At 46.0% G+C, this 15,289-nt stretch overlaps 1 protein-coding gene across 1 annotated transcript in view; it reads right to left on the minus strand.

Annotated features, from left to right (window-relative positions):
- The window catches only part of LOC145356863 (epidermal growth factor receptor kinase substrate 8-like), a 75,359-nt gene that overhangs the window by 22,761 nt on the left and 37,309 nt on the right, over positions 1–15,289 (minus strand). The window contains exons 5-9 of the mRNA XM_080209821.1: positions 14,614–14,772; positions 12,279–12,428; positions 4,505–4,581; positions 1,945–2,117; positions 1,783–1,850 (exon numbers count right to left, since the gene is read on the minus strand). Of these exons, the coding sequence (XP_080065947.1) occupies positions 1,783–1,850; positions 1,945–2,117; positions 4,505–4,581; positions 12,279–12,428; positions 14,614–14,772 (627 nt within the window). The remainder of the gene's footprint in view (positions 1–1,782; positions 1,851–1,944; positions 2,118–4,504; positions 4,582–12,278; positions 12,429–14,613; positions 14,773–15,289) is intronic.

Genomic DNA, 15,289 nt, shown 5'->3' on the forward strand with positions numbered 1-15,289 from the left:
GAAGGGGAACAGACTCAAAGGGCTGAATGGCCTACTCCTGTTTCTAGTTTCTATGCTTCAATAATAGGTGGTAAGAGTGCAAGGGAATGATTAGCGAAGTGATGGGCATGAAGTTGGAGCCGATACCATCACTATTTATAACTCTAGACTGCAACATATTGATAAAAGTGTATGTTGTCAGAGGAACTTTGTCTCCCTGATAAAGTGCTGTAACGCAACACCTGCTCATAACTTCAGTGGGGATATGATAGAAGGAGAGGACTGGCTATCCAACATAGGATGCTGGAACTGATTAGTTGGACTCGCACAAGAATAGTCACAATGCAAGATAGAATTATAGAATCTCTACAGTGCAGAAGGAGGCCATTTGGCCCATTGGGTCCACATGAGCTGTCTGAAAGACCATACTATCCAGGCTCATCCCCCACCCTCACAATCCCCGCAACCCCACCGCTAATCATCCTAATCTGCACATTTTGGGACACCAAGGGGCAATTTGGCATGGTCAATTCATCTAACCTACGCATCTTTGGAGTGAGGCGGGAAACTGGATCACCTGGAGGAAACCCATGCAGACACAGGGGGAATGTGCAGTCTCCACATAGACAGTGACCCAAGGCCGGAATTGAACCCAGGGCCTGGTGCTGTGAGGCAGCAATGCTAATCATTGTGCCAACCGCACAGCAGAATCCAAATCTGTGCCTCTGGGGTTGCACCCCAATGTGACCCAACACCCTCGAGAGAGGAGAGGAAGAAATTTTGTAGGAGCAGCGGCACAGATCAGATGTTTTAAGCAGCATTTAAAGAAGGATGGGAGAGAAGCAAGAGGTGTCGAGAGAAAGTTCCAGAGTTCAATGTGAAATGGGTGGAACGCAGGTGAAGAATCAAAGAATCCCTACAGTGTAGAAGGAGGCCATTCAGCCCATCAAGTCTACACTGACCACAATCCCACCCAGGCCCTATTCCTGTAACCCCACATATTTATCCTGCTAATCCTCCTGACATTAGGGTCAATTTAGCATGGCCAATCAATCTAACACGCACATCTTTGGACTATGGGAGGAAACCAGAGCACCTGGAGAAAACCCACGCAGACACAGGGAGTACGTGCAGACTCCGCAGATGGTGAATCGAGGCCGGAATTGAACCTGGGTCCCTGGCGCTATGAGACAGCACTTTGTTCTTCCCATAAACACAAGGAGGCTCAAGAGCCCAGAGTAAGCGGGAACCTCAGAAATCCCAGAGGACTTTATGACTGAAGGAGTTTACAGAGACAGGGATGGGCTGAGGCCGCAAAGGGATTTAAAGACAAGGGTGGGAATTTTTAACATTGAAGTAATGTTAGACCAGGAGGCAAGGTAGCTCAGCAAGCACACAGCAGAATGAAGACAGAGATTTTCACAAATGCAAATAGTTATCGAGTTACTCAACTGAAGAAAAGATAGTGGAGAATCATAGAATCCCTACAGTGCAGGAGAAGGCCACTTGTCCTATCGAGTCTGCACCGACCACAATCCCACCCAGGCTTACCCCTGTAACCCCCAAATATTATACCCACTAGTTCCCTCTGGCACTAAGGGGCAATCCACCTAACCCGCGCATCTTTGGACTGTGGGAGGAAACCCATGCAGACATGGGCAGAATGTGTCAGACTCCGTACGGACAGTGATCTGAGGCCGGAATTGAACCGGGATCCCTGGCCCTGTGAGGCAGCAGCGCTAACCACTGTGCCACCGCGTTGCCCCCGATGAAATAATTCTTTTGGAGCGAACGTTTACTCACCGTATAACTTTGTGTAACCACATGTTGCGGAATTGCCTTCTCTGTATCATCGCTGCCGAGCTTCGAATCTATGTTCATAATGAAATGATATTGGAATCGGATTAAAGGTCTCAGGGCAAGGCAATACGAACAAAACAGGAATTAACTGAGTCAAGGGCATACCGTATTCAGATGGTGTCCTGGACTGTTGGTCTGTCCAACTTTCATATTCAGACATTGCAGGATGTACAGACTTATTATCGTCGGGCAGTGTCCATTTATCCTGGGGGGGCAGCATTGCGGAATTCCCATAACGTGGCTGAGAATGGTGAGACAGCATAGTCTCCAGGTTGTTTCTGTAGATGTTTCAGAGAGAGCCTGACTACTGCATAATAGCAGGGACAGTGACTGAATGCAATGGCTTGTAATTAAGGCAGCTAACAGTACAGCCTGAGGAGAAGCAGACAATAGTGTAACCTCACACAAAACCTGTCACACTCAAGTCTAATTGCTACTAGGCCTGATACCTCATCTGTCAAAAGCCAACGATGACTATTGTTGAACTAAGTAAGGTGATACACAACCAAAGCATAATGTCATCAATTGAAACTATTAATAGACCCCTGTTGTTAGTAATTATGTATTCATAGAATGATACAGCACAGAAAAAGGCCTTTCAGACCATTGTCCATGTGCCAGGTCTTTGAAAGAACTATTCCAATTAGTCGCACTTCTGTGCCCTTTCCCTGCAACCTAGCTTTTTTCTTCCTTTTCAAGGATTTGTTGAATTTCTTTGTAAAAGTTTTTATTGAATCTGCTTTCTTCACCCTTTAATCTGAGTCATGACATGTAAATACAGCTTTTACGATGTAGTGTTTCTTCTTATTATTAGCCTGCTGTCTTTGGTGTACTTTTCTTGGGATTTTAGTGTGGAATACTGGACTGATTCCTGGGATGGCAGGGCTGACATATTAGGAGAGATTGTGTCAGTCAGGATTATGTTCCCGAGAGTTCAGAAGAACGAGGGGGAATTTCTTGAAACCTAGAAAATTCTATCAGGAATAGACAGGGTAGGGTTTTTGTGATGCTGGGGGTGCCAAGACCAGGGGACGATACAGGGTAGACAGTTTAGGACAGAAGTGAAGAGAAATTTCTTCACCCAGAGAGCGGTCAGCCTGCGGTCATTACCTCAGAAAGTAGTCGAGGTCGAAACATTGAACGTTTTCAAGAAACAATTAGATATTGCACTTGGAGATCAAAGGATTTGGGGGGAAGGTGGGATCTGGCTATTGGGATGGATGATCAGATATGATCATAATGGCTAGTGAGCAGGCTTGACAGGCCGAATGGCCTCCTCCTGCTCCAATTTTCAATGTTTCTGTGCAGGTGTGACCACTTAATGGTTATGATGCTGGATTATTAACCCAGAGGTCTGGACAAATGATCCAAAGTCATAAACTCAAATCCCACCCAGGCTGCTACGTTCAATTCAGTGAATGAAATAGATCCTGGAATTGCGGGGAAAGTCAGTAATGGTGTCTATAAACAATTGGACCGTTGTTTAAGCTCTTCCGGTTCACAACTTATTTGAGGGAATCCTCATCTAGTCTGATCCACATGTCATTCTAGGCCCATTGCAATGTAGTTGACTCCAAGCTGTCCTTTGAAATTTATGATGTGGAGATGCCGGTGTTGGACTGAGGTAAACACAGTAAGAAGTCTCACAACACCAGGTTAAAGTCCAACAGGTTTATTTGGTAGCAAAATCCATTAGCTTTCGGAGCCTGACGAAGGAGCAGCGCTCCGAAAGCTGGTGGATTTTGCTACCAAGTAAACCTGTTGGACTTTAACCTGTTGTTGTGAGACTTCTTACTTTGAAATTTACTCAGTTCTATTCAAAAAAATGGCTACCACCACCTTCTCAAGGCCATTTAAGGATTGGTAATAAATGCTGACCTTGCCAGCAATGTCCACATGAATTTAAACAAAATTCAGATGACGTTTAAAACCCAATCAACCACTCTGTCCCTGTTGTTATTCTGTGGAGTGTAGGAGTTAGGAAGTCTCGCTGCAGTAATGTAGATCTTTGTTGAGACCACATCTGGATTATTGTGTACAGTTCTGGTTTTCTTACTTATGGAAGAATAGGCTTTCCCTAGAGCGAATGTTCGCTGGGCTGATACCTGTGATGGGAGTGGTGGCCTATGAGGAGAGATTGAGTAGACGGGCCTATATTCCTTGGGATTGAGAAATGATCTCAATGAAAACATGTAAAACTTTTAGTGGGCTTGACAGAGTAGGTGGTGGATCGGATTCTCCACCCTTGCCCACAGCTGGGATTCTCCAGTCCCGTTGCACTCAACGGAGACTTGTCTCTGAGCCAAATTCTCCGTTCTCACTGGCAGTGGCAGACAGAGTGTGGACAGCCGGAGAATTTGGACAAAAGAGTTTCTTCCTGCGTTGAGAGTCTAGAAATGGGGATCAGAATCTCAGAATATGGCGTCGGCCATTTTGGACTGAGATGAGGAGAAATTTTCCCACTCAGGGAGTTGTGAATTTTGTGGTTGTCGGTTATTGAATAAATTCAAGCCTCAGGTTAATTTTTTTTCCAGCACTGACAGATTCTAGAGATGGGAGGAGGGAGGGAAAGTGCAGATGTGATAAGCCATTATCTTATTAAACAACACAGTGGACTTATGGCCTACTGATGCTCCCGCTTTCTATGTTCTTGTGAACTACCAACCTGAGCATGTCCTGGTTTCCTCGTTCCTCTTTCTTTCCTTTGATCAAGTTACTAACATCGATTTGTATCAGGTCAGCCTATTCGAATGAAAACAGAGATAAACACATTCTATAAAGACGTCCGAACATTTGACCTTATTAAGGACACAGTGATCTTATGCCTTGCTCCCATCAGGACAGGGATGATGAGAATTCAAGAGTAATTCATTCAAATGTATAGTTTTACCAGTTGAATTTCCCGTGTTTTTCTTTTATTTATTCTTTCACGGGATGCGGGCATTGCTGCAAGGCCAGCATTTGTCGCTCATTCCTAAATTATCCGCCAGGAGATTGTGGTGAGCTCCCTTCTTGAACCGCTGCAGTCCACCTGGAGCAGGTACACCGCAGTTGGTAAGACGGTTCCACCATTTTGACCCAACAACTGTGAAGGAATGAAGACATTATTCCAAATTGAGGATTCCCTGTGCCCTGGAGGGATCATGAAGGTGGTGCTGTTCCCATGCCTCTACTGCCCTTGTCCTTCAAGGTGGTAGAGGTCACAGGTTCATTTAAAAAAGTTTATTTCTTTATTAGTCACATGTAGGCTTACATTAACACTGCAATGAAGTTACTGTGAAAATCCCCTAGATGCCACACTCTGGCACCTGTTTGGGTATACTGAGGGAGAATTTGGCATGGCCAATTCACCTAATCTGCACGTCTTCAGACTGTGGGAGGAAACTGTGAGTCTTGGGGCACATCCTAGGACATGAAGGCATGGCCAACCCACCTAACCTGCGCATCTTTGAATTGTGGGAGGAAATCGGAGGAAACCCACACAGATACGGGGGGAGAACGTGCAAATTCCATTCAAACAGTGATCCAAACCGGGAATCGAACCCGGGTCCCTGGCGCTGTGAGGCACCAGTGCTAACCACCGTGCCACCCCTTTGGAAGGTGCTGCTGAAGGGGAGTTGACAAGTTGCTGCAGGGCATCTTGTAGAGGGAGTAATAGTTTAAGTTGGCCAATGGGCTGCCATTCAAGCATCTACTCGTTCATTGCCAGCAAGCTTATTGTGACTTAGTTGGTTGGACTCTTAGTTCTGATTTAGAAGGTTCTGGGTTCAAGTCCCATTTTGGAGACCATGCATAAAGATTCACAGATTGATTCCTCAATTGAGTACCAAGGGAGTGCTGAATGATTGGAGACATGGACATTTTGATGAGATGTTGAATCAATATCCTGTGAAAGATTCCACCGCACTATCTGGTAAAAGAGCTTGGGACTTCAAAGGAATATCCAAGATATTAGGGGTGATTCTTCACTCCTGTTAGCAGGCGCAATTGCCCTGTTGAATTGGGTGAAGACCAAAATGGGATTCTCACCAGGCATCAAACCCATTGCCAAGTCTGTCTGCCCACCACACTGGCCCCCATCAGGTTCCCATCCTGAGTGGAAACCTCATTGCCATTCATGCTTCCTATTTTGAACGTTATTAACAGGCCAGGAGTTCGATTCTCTGGATTCCTGAGATGCACCCACATCCTCAGCAGGAATTCCACCAGGCGCCAAACAGTACAGGCCTTGACAAACATGGACCTGGTGCCTTGGACTTTGAGGGGAAGCAAAGAGGTAAGTTATGAGCCCACTTGTCACTCTGCCAGGCTGCAGGGGCAGGATCCCGCCAGGTACCTGAATGTTGGGTGAACACGGGTTGTTGGGGAAAGAGTTGATCTCAGACACTCCCCTGAGATGGTGTCTTGTGGCTAGACTTCCCTTTCTTTCCCTGGGAAAAGTGGAGATCACTCTTAGCATGTCGATCTCAGGCAGTATTCTGCTAACAATCTTCACTTTTGTCTGTGTACTGTGAAACCTTTAAAGTGGCCTGGTCACTTTAATATCCATGACACCAGGGAGCCTTTAAAATCACAGCAGCACTCCATTCTATAGAAGGGATTCCCTTGCTCCCTGTCAAAAGCCCCAGGTGGCAGCAAACCCCTTTGAAGTCCCCTGACGGAGAGGAAATGTCACTTTCACTAGGACAATTCTCTTTTGCAGCCTGGATGAGCCATAGATGCTACCTGACCACATTGAACTACTTTGTTTGACAGCTTCAGCACAAATCACACTGTTCATTATTGATATAATCAGATCACATTCCAATAAGCCTCAAATACTTTCTCTTTTTACCGCAGCTGCTCACTCAGCTCCTTTCTTTAGCACTGAAGTCTTTGCTGTTCCTGAGCCTTCCTAGAAAGCTGAAAGGCTTTGAAATGTTTATTCAGTATCACACTTCAGCATCTTTTAAGAGATTCCTGATTGACAGGTCCATGTAATTTCACAGCAGGCAGTAGCTTTGTTTGTTTCTGTTTCCCTTCACAGTTAATTGAATTGGAGGTATGTCCTCTTTTCCAATCAGTTTATTTAAAACAGGCTTGCTCTTTGTTCTGAAAACCTTAGCTGATTTTCTTTATCATAGTGCATCTTCTTCAACCTCTGCGGGTGGCATGATGGCACAGTGGTTAGCACTGCTGGCTCACAGTGCCAGGGACCCCGGTTTAATTCCTGGCTTGGGTCACTATCTGTGAGGAGTTTGCACATTCTTCCCGCGACTGCGTGGGTTTTCTTTGGGTGCTCCGAAGATGTGCGGGTTAGATGGATTGGCCATGATAAATTGCCCCTTAGTGTCAGCGAAACTAGCTAGGATAAATGCATGGGGCTATGGGGATCAAGCCTGGATAGGATTGTGGTCATTGGGCCGAATGGCCTCCTTCTTCACTGTAGGGATTCTGTCATTCTCTCACGCTGGAAAGACATACCTGCATTGTCGCCCTGGCAATGACATCCTGGCAATGAAATGCACCAGTGACCCCACATTGGTGCACCTCTCCTGCTGAGGGAGGGAGGTTGTGGGAGGAGGAGGTGACAGGCCTCCTTCTCCCACAAGGAAGGGGTTGGATCATCCCCATGCCTGCATGATATTGATGTGTGTGGGGCGGGGGTGTGGTAATCTGTTCCTTGAGGAGCGGGGAGGAGGTAGCTGCTCAGTGGTGAGGGATTGGGGGTATACACCTTGCCAACAAGAGAGAGAGAGTGCTTGAAACATGAGCCTGAGACCGGGCCGCCATCTTTAACGGGCACCCCGATCTCTGTGAAGCCATCTTGAATGCCACTTGTCAAACGCTGCCAGCACCAATGTGAAGCACACCGAGTTTCCCGCTGGTGGCAGCACTTAGGTTTCCTCATGGAGAATTGCGGCCACTGCAATCACCATCCCTTTGGTTCTGAACACGTCTCTCTTTGTTGGGTCTTGCTGTGCGCAGATTGACTCCTACATTTCAATGTTAATATACCCCAGTGGTTAATGTTGATGCATCCATGGAATGGTACAGCATTGAAAAAGGCCAATCAGCCATTGTGCCTGTGCCTGGCCTTTGAAATGCCTGGTGACCCCCTGAAGCCAGGCGCTATATAAATGTAACTCCCTCTTTCGATCGATGACAAAGTTACGTATCTAATGCGAATGTTAAGAAATAGGATGCCACTGGGGATGCCGCGGGGTCTCCAACGTGGGTGGTGGGGCTGTGGGGTGCAGCAGGAGAGTGTTCTTGATCAATGTCAAACGGAAGAAGTCTCAAATGGACCAAATAGCATTCCTCACTCAGTGCTTTTAGCAACTTGGCATCAGTTAACACAGTGAGTGGGTCGATGCCTACATTAACCAGGACGCATAAAAGCTTCTAACGTGGAATGCATAAATACTTAAAAAAGGAAATTTGAAAAGGTACGAGCTGTGAAGTGAACTGAAGATCGGGCTTTCACTCTAACAGAAAGCCAGGACTGGCACAATCAGGTACGAACACAGGAATTAGGAGCGGGACTGGGCACTCCAGCCCCTCGAGCCCGCTCCACTATTTAACACCATCATGCCTAATCTTATCCTGGTCTCAACTCCACTTTCCTGCCTGTTCCCCATTGCCCTTTATCTTGCTCTCCATCAGAAACATATCGATCTCTTTCCCGAATCTGTTGATTAGTTCTACCTCCACCGCACTCTGGGTCAATGAGTTCCACAGATTCACAACCTTCTGAAAGAAATAGTTTCTCCTCATCAGCTTTGAACCTACCTGCTCTCACTCGACGGGTGGGATTCTCTGGTCGCATTTGCCCCAAAACCAGAGAATCCTGCCTGACATCAATGGACCTTTGCGTGGTCTGCCCCCTCCCTGCCCACAATGCTTCCCATGGCCAGCAGGACTGGAGGATTCCCCCTTATAGCTCTAACCTCTTGTTCTAGACTGTCCCAAAAGAGGGAACATCTGTTCATCTGTTCATCTGTTCAACATTCACCTTATAAATCCCCCCACGTCCTAATACTTCTGAACGCCAGCGAGTACAAGTTACTCAGCCCTCCTCGTACGACAGCCCTTTCATCCCTGGAATCAATTTATTGAACCTTCTTTGAACTGCTTCCAGTGCCACCACATCCTTCCTCAATTAGGGAGACCAAAACTGGACTCAATACTCCATCTGTGGTCTCACCAATGCCTTATACAATTATAACAACACTTCTTTACTTTTAAAATCCAGTCCTTTGGAAATAAATGTCAAATTCCATATGCCTTTCTTATCATATGTTGCACTTGCTTACCCACTTTCAGCAATTCATACACAATGACACTCAGATCCCTCTGCACTGATCCACTTTGAATCTGCTTCCCATTTAAGTAATAATTTGCTGTTTTGACTTTTCCAGACAAAATGGATAAATTTGCACTTGTCGAGGTGGCACAATGGTTAGTACTGCTGCTTTACAGTGCCAGGTTCGTTTCCCAGCTTGGATCGCAGTCTGTGCGGCATCTGCACATTCTCCCCATGTCTGTGTGGGTTTCCTCTGAGTGCTCTGGTTTCCTCCCACTGTCTGAAAGATTGGTTAGTTGCGTCGGTCATGCTAAATTCTCTCTCAGTGTACCCGAACAGGCGACTGGGGGGATTTTCACAGTAACTTCATTGCAGTGTTAATGTAAGCCTACTCGTGACATTAATAAATGAACTTAATAAATAAACTTATCCATATTAAACTCCATCTGCCAGATTCTGATCCATTCTCCTTGAAGAGTCACAATCTAATTTGAACTCCTCTCCTTGGCTTTGCATCCTCATTGTTTCATCTCCCTGTCCTTCCTGCTTTTTCTGCCCATTTTCACCTTTTCTCACTCAGGGGGTCTGATCACTGGTCCCTGCAATACAGGCACTGGATTCCCTTGGGTACCTTGGTGAATTGTCCATGCTTCACATCAGCAATTAAGCAGCGTCCAAAGATGTGCAGGTTAGGTGGATTGGCCATGCTAAATTGCCCCTTAGTGTCCAAAGATGTGTAGGTTAGGTGGATTGGCCATGCTAAATTGCCCCTTAGTGTCCAAAGATGTGTAGGTTAGGTGGATTGGCCATGCTAAATTGCCCCTTAGTGTCCAAAGATGTGTAGGTTAGGTGGATTGGCCATGCTAAATTGCCCCTTAGTGTCAAGCTCAGTTACTCCAGGCATCACCACTGAAGTTAATCTGTTTTCAAGCAAGGTTCCAACATGCATGAATGTGGTTGTGGGAAGACCTGCCAATGACTGAGCAAGTGCATATATGATGTCTCATTGAACTGAGTGAGCCAGAAGAGAAGTTTGGTGTTTTATCCTCACTTTATTCATCTTCTTTAAAGGAATGGAACAATGAGACCATTGGCTCCACAAGATGGAGCTCCTGCTTTGCTGGAGATGAACTGTAAAATGTCCACTGTAAATTTAAGAACAGGGGCAGCACAGTAGCACAGTGGTTAGCACGGCTGTCTCACAGTGCCAGGGACCTGGGTTCAATTCTGACCTTGGGTGACTGTGCGGCATCTGCACGTTCTCCTCATGTCTGCAGTCCTCATGACTGTTTCCTCCAGATGCTCCTGTTTCCTCCCACAGTCCAATGATATGTAGGTTATGTTGATTGGCCATGCTAAATTGCTCCTGAGTGTCGGGGGATTAGTGGAGTAAATACGTGGGGTTACAGGGAAAGGGCCTGGGTGGGATTGTTGTCAGTGTGAACTAGATGGGCCGAACGGCCTCTGCACTGTAGAGATTCTATGAAAATCTCAGTTTGTAAAGTATGCTAAATTTGGCTCCAGAAGTTGCCATGAAGGAGAAAAAATGTGCTGTGTGTGTCGTGTGCAATATGGCGTGTGGACTTCTATGTCTGTCTGCTTGTGCTTCAGTATGTGTGTGTATTTTGCATGTGTGTATTTCTGTGTGCATGTGTTTGTTCACGTATGTGTCTCTCAGTGTATGAGTGCTTTGCACACGTGTTTCTGTGTGTGTGGTTCTGCGCGTGTGTGTGTGTGTGTGTGTGTTGTGTGTATGTGTGTGTGTTGTGTGTGTGCATGTGCGCACAAGCATGTCATATAATCATAGAACCTCTAGAGTGCAGAGGGAGGCCATTTGGCCCATCGGGTCTGCACCGATTCTTTGACAGAGCATCGCACCCTGGCCCACCCTCCCCCCCATCCCCACTCTATTCCTGCAATGCCACGCACTTACCCCGCTAGTCCCCCTATGTGTACGTCGGAGGAATCCTCAATGTTTAAAAAAATCGGGTAGAGATTACAGTACAGAGCAGATTGCAGTTGGTTTGAGGAAGGGTTAAGCTGGTGTTTATTTCTCCTCTGTTCTCTTGCGCAGTTCCATGGAGACTAAATTTCTTCAGTGCCTCATCAAGAAACCATTCAACAAGAACGAGCTTGGACAATAAGCATGGAAGGCCATTCAATGGTGGGCAGTATCACAGTCCAGTTATCCTCACCCTCGTTCAATTAACTGAAATCAGTGGGCACAAACTGAGACCAATTACTGTCTCTGCTGGCTAGCCTAACTACTGTGGATTAAGCCTCAGTTCCTACTGCTCTGGATCGTTCGCTGTGTATACACGTTTGCTAACAGTGATAATCCCTGTGACTCAGCTGGCAGCATCTTAATGGTTGTAGGTTCAAATCGCACTCCAGGATGGCTATGGAAAGCAGCAGAGAAAGAACAGCTACAACAACGATTTAACAATAGTGGCATTAAAATGGCTTTTCTGGCTGAGAGTTAAGCATGCTGAGATTTCTTGGTCAATTTATCGAGGATATTTCTTGGCCAAAGTTTTCCTAAGCTCGGTAAAATTTGTTTTCAGTTAAGTAGTTAAAGTTGATGCTCCGTTAAAGTTAATATGCAGTTTAAGAGTTAAACTTCAGTTGAACGTTGGTGTTCAGTTAGAGTTAAAGTTCAGTAAAAAGTTAATGAGTTTATGTTTGAACTGGTACTGGAAGATAAGAAAATAATTAAACTAATGACCTTGCTTGTCTGATTAAACTGGAATGCTTGGAAGGCATTCAAATTTTAAGCTGTATAACAAGTGTTAAAGGATGTAAGATGTATCAGCCATGATCATAATGAGTAGAGGAGCAGGCTCGAAGGGCCAAATGGCCTCCTCCTGCTCTCATTTTCTATGTTCCTATGTATCAGCCAATGTATCCCTTGGACACACTATTCTCCAAAGAGGAAAAGAGTGTGCACAAGCTGGAATATTTACACGTTTTATGAAGTCCGGCAACTGTTCCCATTATCTTGTATTTCCTCCATATCCACTGTGTTCTATGGGGAGATTTGAATGTTGAAAATGCATTTTGTTTGAATCTGTGCCATCCCCCATCATTGCTCACCATTTCTTCAAGTGACTACCCATCCTCTTTCCCCCAACCTTTGTTGACAATGGATACTCACGGAGACCTCCTCACAGTTGAACAGGTAGACACTGGTCTTCCTCTTGGCCCTTTCTTTGATGGTGACTGCCAGCACTGAATCGTAGGCAGAGTTGAGTGACACGGCCTGGCAGTCTTCCACAGCCTCAATGGGGAAGAGTTCCAATTCATCCTGGAGAAAAGCCAAAGGGGCAAATGAAAGCAGGTTCAAGCAACTGCCCATTTTGCAATTGCACACAAAACAGACAGGGCCTTTCAATTAGGTTTTTAAAACATTTTCCCCTCTTTAATCTTTTTGGAGGCACTATGGTGATAATGACATTCACATACATTATAGGCAACACGGTGGCACAGTGGTTAGCATTGCTGCCTCACAGCGCCAGGGACCTGGGTTTGATTCCAGACTTGGGCTAGTGAGTGTGCGGAGTCTGCACATTCTCCTCACGTCCATTTGGGTTTCTTCTGGATGCCTCAGTTTCCTCCCACAGTCCAAAGATGTGCAGGTTAGGGTGATTGGCCATGCTAAATTGACCCTAGTGTCAAGGGATTAGCAGGGTAAATATGTGGGTAAAGTAAGGGTTTACTAAGTAAAATATGTGGGTAAACTAAACGGCAATTTAGCATGGCCAATCCACCTAATCTTTGGATTGTGGGAGGAAACCAGAGCACGGTGGCACAGTGGTTAGCACTGCTGCTTCACAACTCCAGGGTTCTGGCTTTGATTCCCGGTTCGGGTCACTGCCTGCGTGGAGTTTGCACATTCTCCTCGTGTCTGCGTGGGTTTCCTCCAGGTACTCCGGTTTCCTCCCACAGTCCAAAGATGTGCGGGTCAGGTTGATTGGCCATGCTAAGAAATTGCCCCTTAGTGTCCAGGGATGCGTAGGTTAGAGGGATTATTGGGTATAATGTGTAGGGCTTGGGTGGGATTGTGTTCGGTGCAGACTTGATGGGCTGAAGGGCCTCTTTCTGCACTGTAGGGTTCGATGATTCTATGATTCACTTGAATGAAACCCACACAGACACAGGGAGAATGTGCAGATTCCACAAACAGTGACCCAAACCAGGAATTGAACCCATTTGCTGGCACTGTGAGGCAGCAGTGCTAACTACTGTGCAGCCCCGAGCCCAGAGCTTCTGGCTCTGAGGTAAGGACACTACACACTGTGCTACAATTTGACCATTGCTTTCAATTCATTTCCCATGGGCTAATGGCTCCATTAAAATAGCAGATGGATAAATGTCACACAAGTGTCAGCTCCTGATATCTCTAGTAGTAGTTCTTTCCCTTGTATTCTATTGAAACCTATTACAATATCTGATACTCACACGGAATGTAATGTAGCCAAGACCGTATTGAATGTGTCTAATTCTAGGAGTGCTGAGGTTCGGACAGATTATCAAGGAGGAAGAAGGATCAGGTAAGTCCATTAAATCAACTCGTAAACTAGCTTGTGGGCCAGGAGTGTTCTTCCTGGTTTCATAAAGACCTCTTAGGTCTCCCTTGTTCCAGGCTCCTCCTTACTTCTTCTGATTACAAACTTTGAATTCTACCCCTACATTCATCCCCCCAACTCGTCCCCTCAACCCTTGGGTCCATGGGTCTCCAGTGAGGGTGTAGCTGCGACTGGCACACCTCATCCCACCCAAGACCATTAATTTTGATTCCCACCCTCCAGTGGTGATTTGATTTGGTTTCAAGCAGGAGCCAGAGTCGGGATTTACAAGCACAAGTCAGGGAGATCAATGGTCACGGGCAGTGGATGTTGTCGGACGCTTCACTTCCCACTTGAGAACACCTCTCGATTCTTCAACCTTCTACCAGACCCCCAATTTATGATCCTCACACCCCCCCCCCCCCGGCAAAGTCTCTGGCAACAGTTTACTTATGTAGTAGTCACAAGTAGGCTTACATTTAACACTGCAATGAAGCTACTGGGAAAATCCCCTAGTTGCCACACTTCGGCGCCTGTTCGGGTACACTGAGGGAGAATTTAGCATGGCCAATGAACCCTAACCAGCACACCTTTGGACTGTGGGAGGAAACCAGAGCATCCGGAGGAAACCCATGTAGACACGGGAGAACATGCAAACTCCAAGTGACCCCAAGTCGGGAATCAAACCCAGGTCCCTGGCGCTGTGAGGCAGCAGTGATAACCACTGTGCCACCGTGCCATCCCCAACTAACCATGAGATTACTCTGGTATTTTACTTGTAAGCACCTGAGGATCTCATCTGCAGTTTTTTTCAACAGAGATGATAATTCAGGTGGGAAGTTGAAAGCTGTTCGAATTCCCACTCTCCACCCCTCACACTACAATGACAGTTACACACAGCTAAATCCCTTCCAAATCCTTTACCTTGGTCTCAATTTCTGCCATTTTGAAAGTGGTGTCATTCAGCTGCAGAATCATATCTTGTCCCCAGATTTTACCCTTGGCATCCAGCAGCTTAAACTTGTTGATACAATGACCCAAAGTCATCATATCCTTGGAGCCAAGGTCACATGTGATGAGGTGCTGCACACAAAATTCAGAAAACAGTTGAAGCAAATATCACGTCAATGTTGGAACAGTAAAAGCTGTGAAGAGTTACAGCGAGCTGCAGTATACTTCCTGGTACACCATTGACTGAACTATGTCCTTGTCTCTTTTCCTGGGACCCATTCCCTCATTGGAATTTTCATCTTCAACTGGCGATATTATAATGACTGCCTGTTACACTCCTTTCTTGATTCTCCTTTTTATTCAATTTTCACACCCCTCCAACCCCCTTCTGTCAATGTTGGAAGCTGTCCGCTCCATTAGGTGGTTTCTCTCAGAGTCTGTAATGTTCAATGATTCAGTTGTTTCTGTGTCTGGTTATGTGTGCCTGCCACACATCAGCACCAAATTAAAGTTTATTTATTAGTCACAAGTAAGGCTTACGTTGACACTGCAATGAAGTTACTGTGAAATTCCCCTAGTCGCCACACTCTGTTCGGCTCACTGCACCTAACCAGCACATCTTTCAGACTGTGGGAGGAAACCAGAGCAC

Source organism: Carcharhinus amblyrhynchos, chromosome 22 (genome assembly GCF_965287045.1).
Source record: "Carcharhinus amblyrhynchos chromosome 22, sCarAmb.v2.hapA, whole genome shotgun sequence".
NCBI classification, from domain to species: domain Eukaryota; kingdom Metazoa; phylum Chordata; class Chondrichthyes; order Carcharhiniformes; family Carcharhinidae; genus Carcharhinus; species Carcharhinus amblyrhynchos.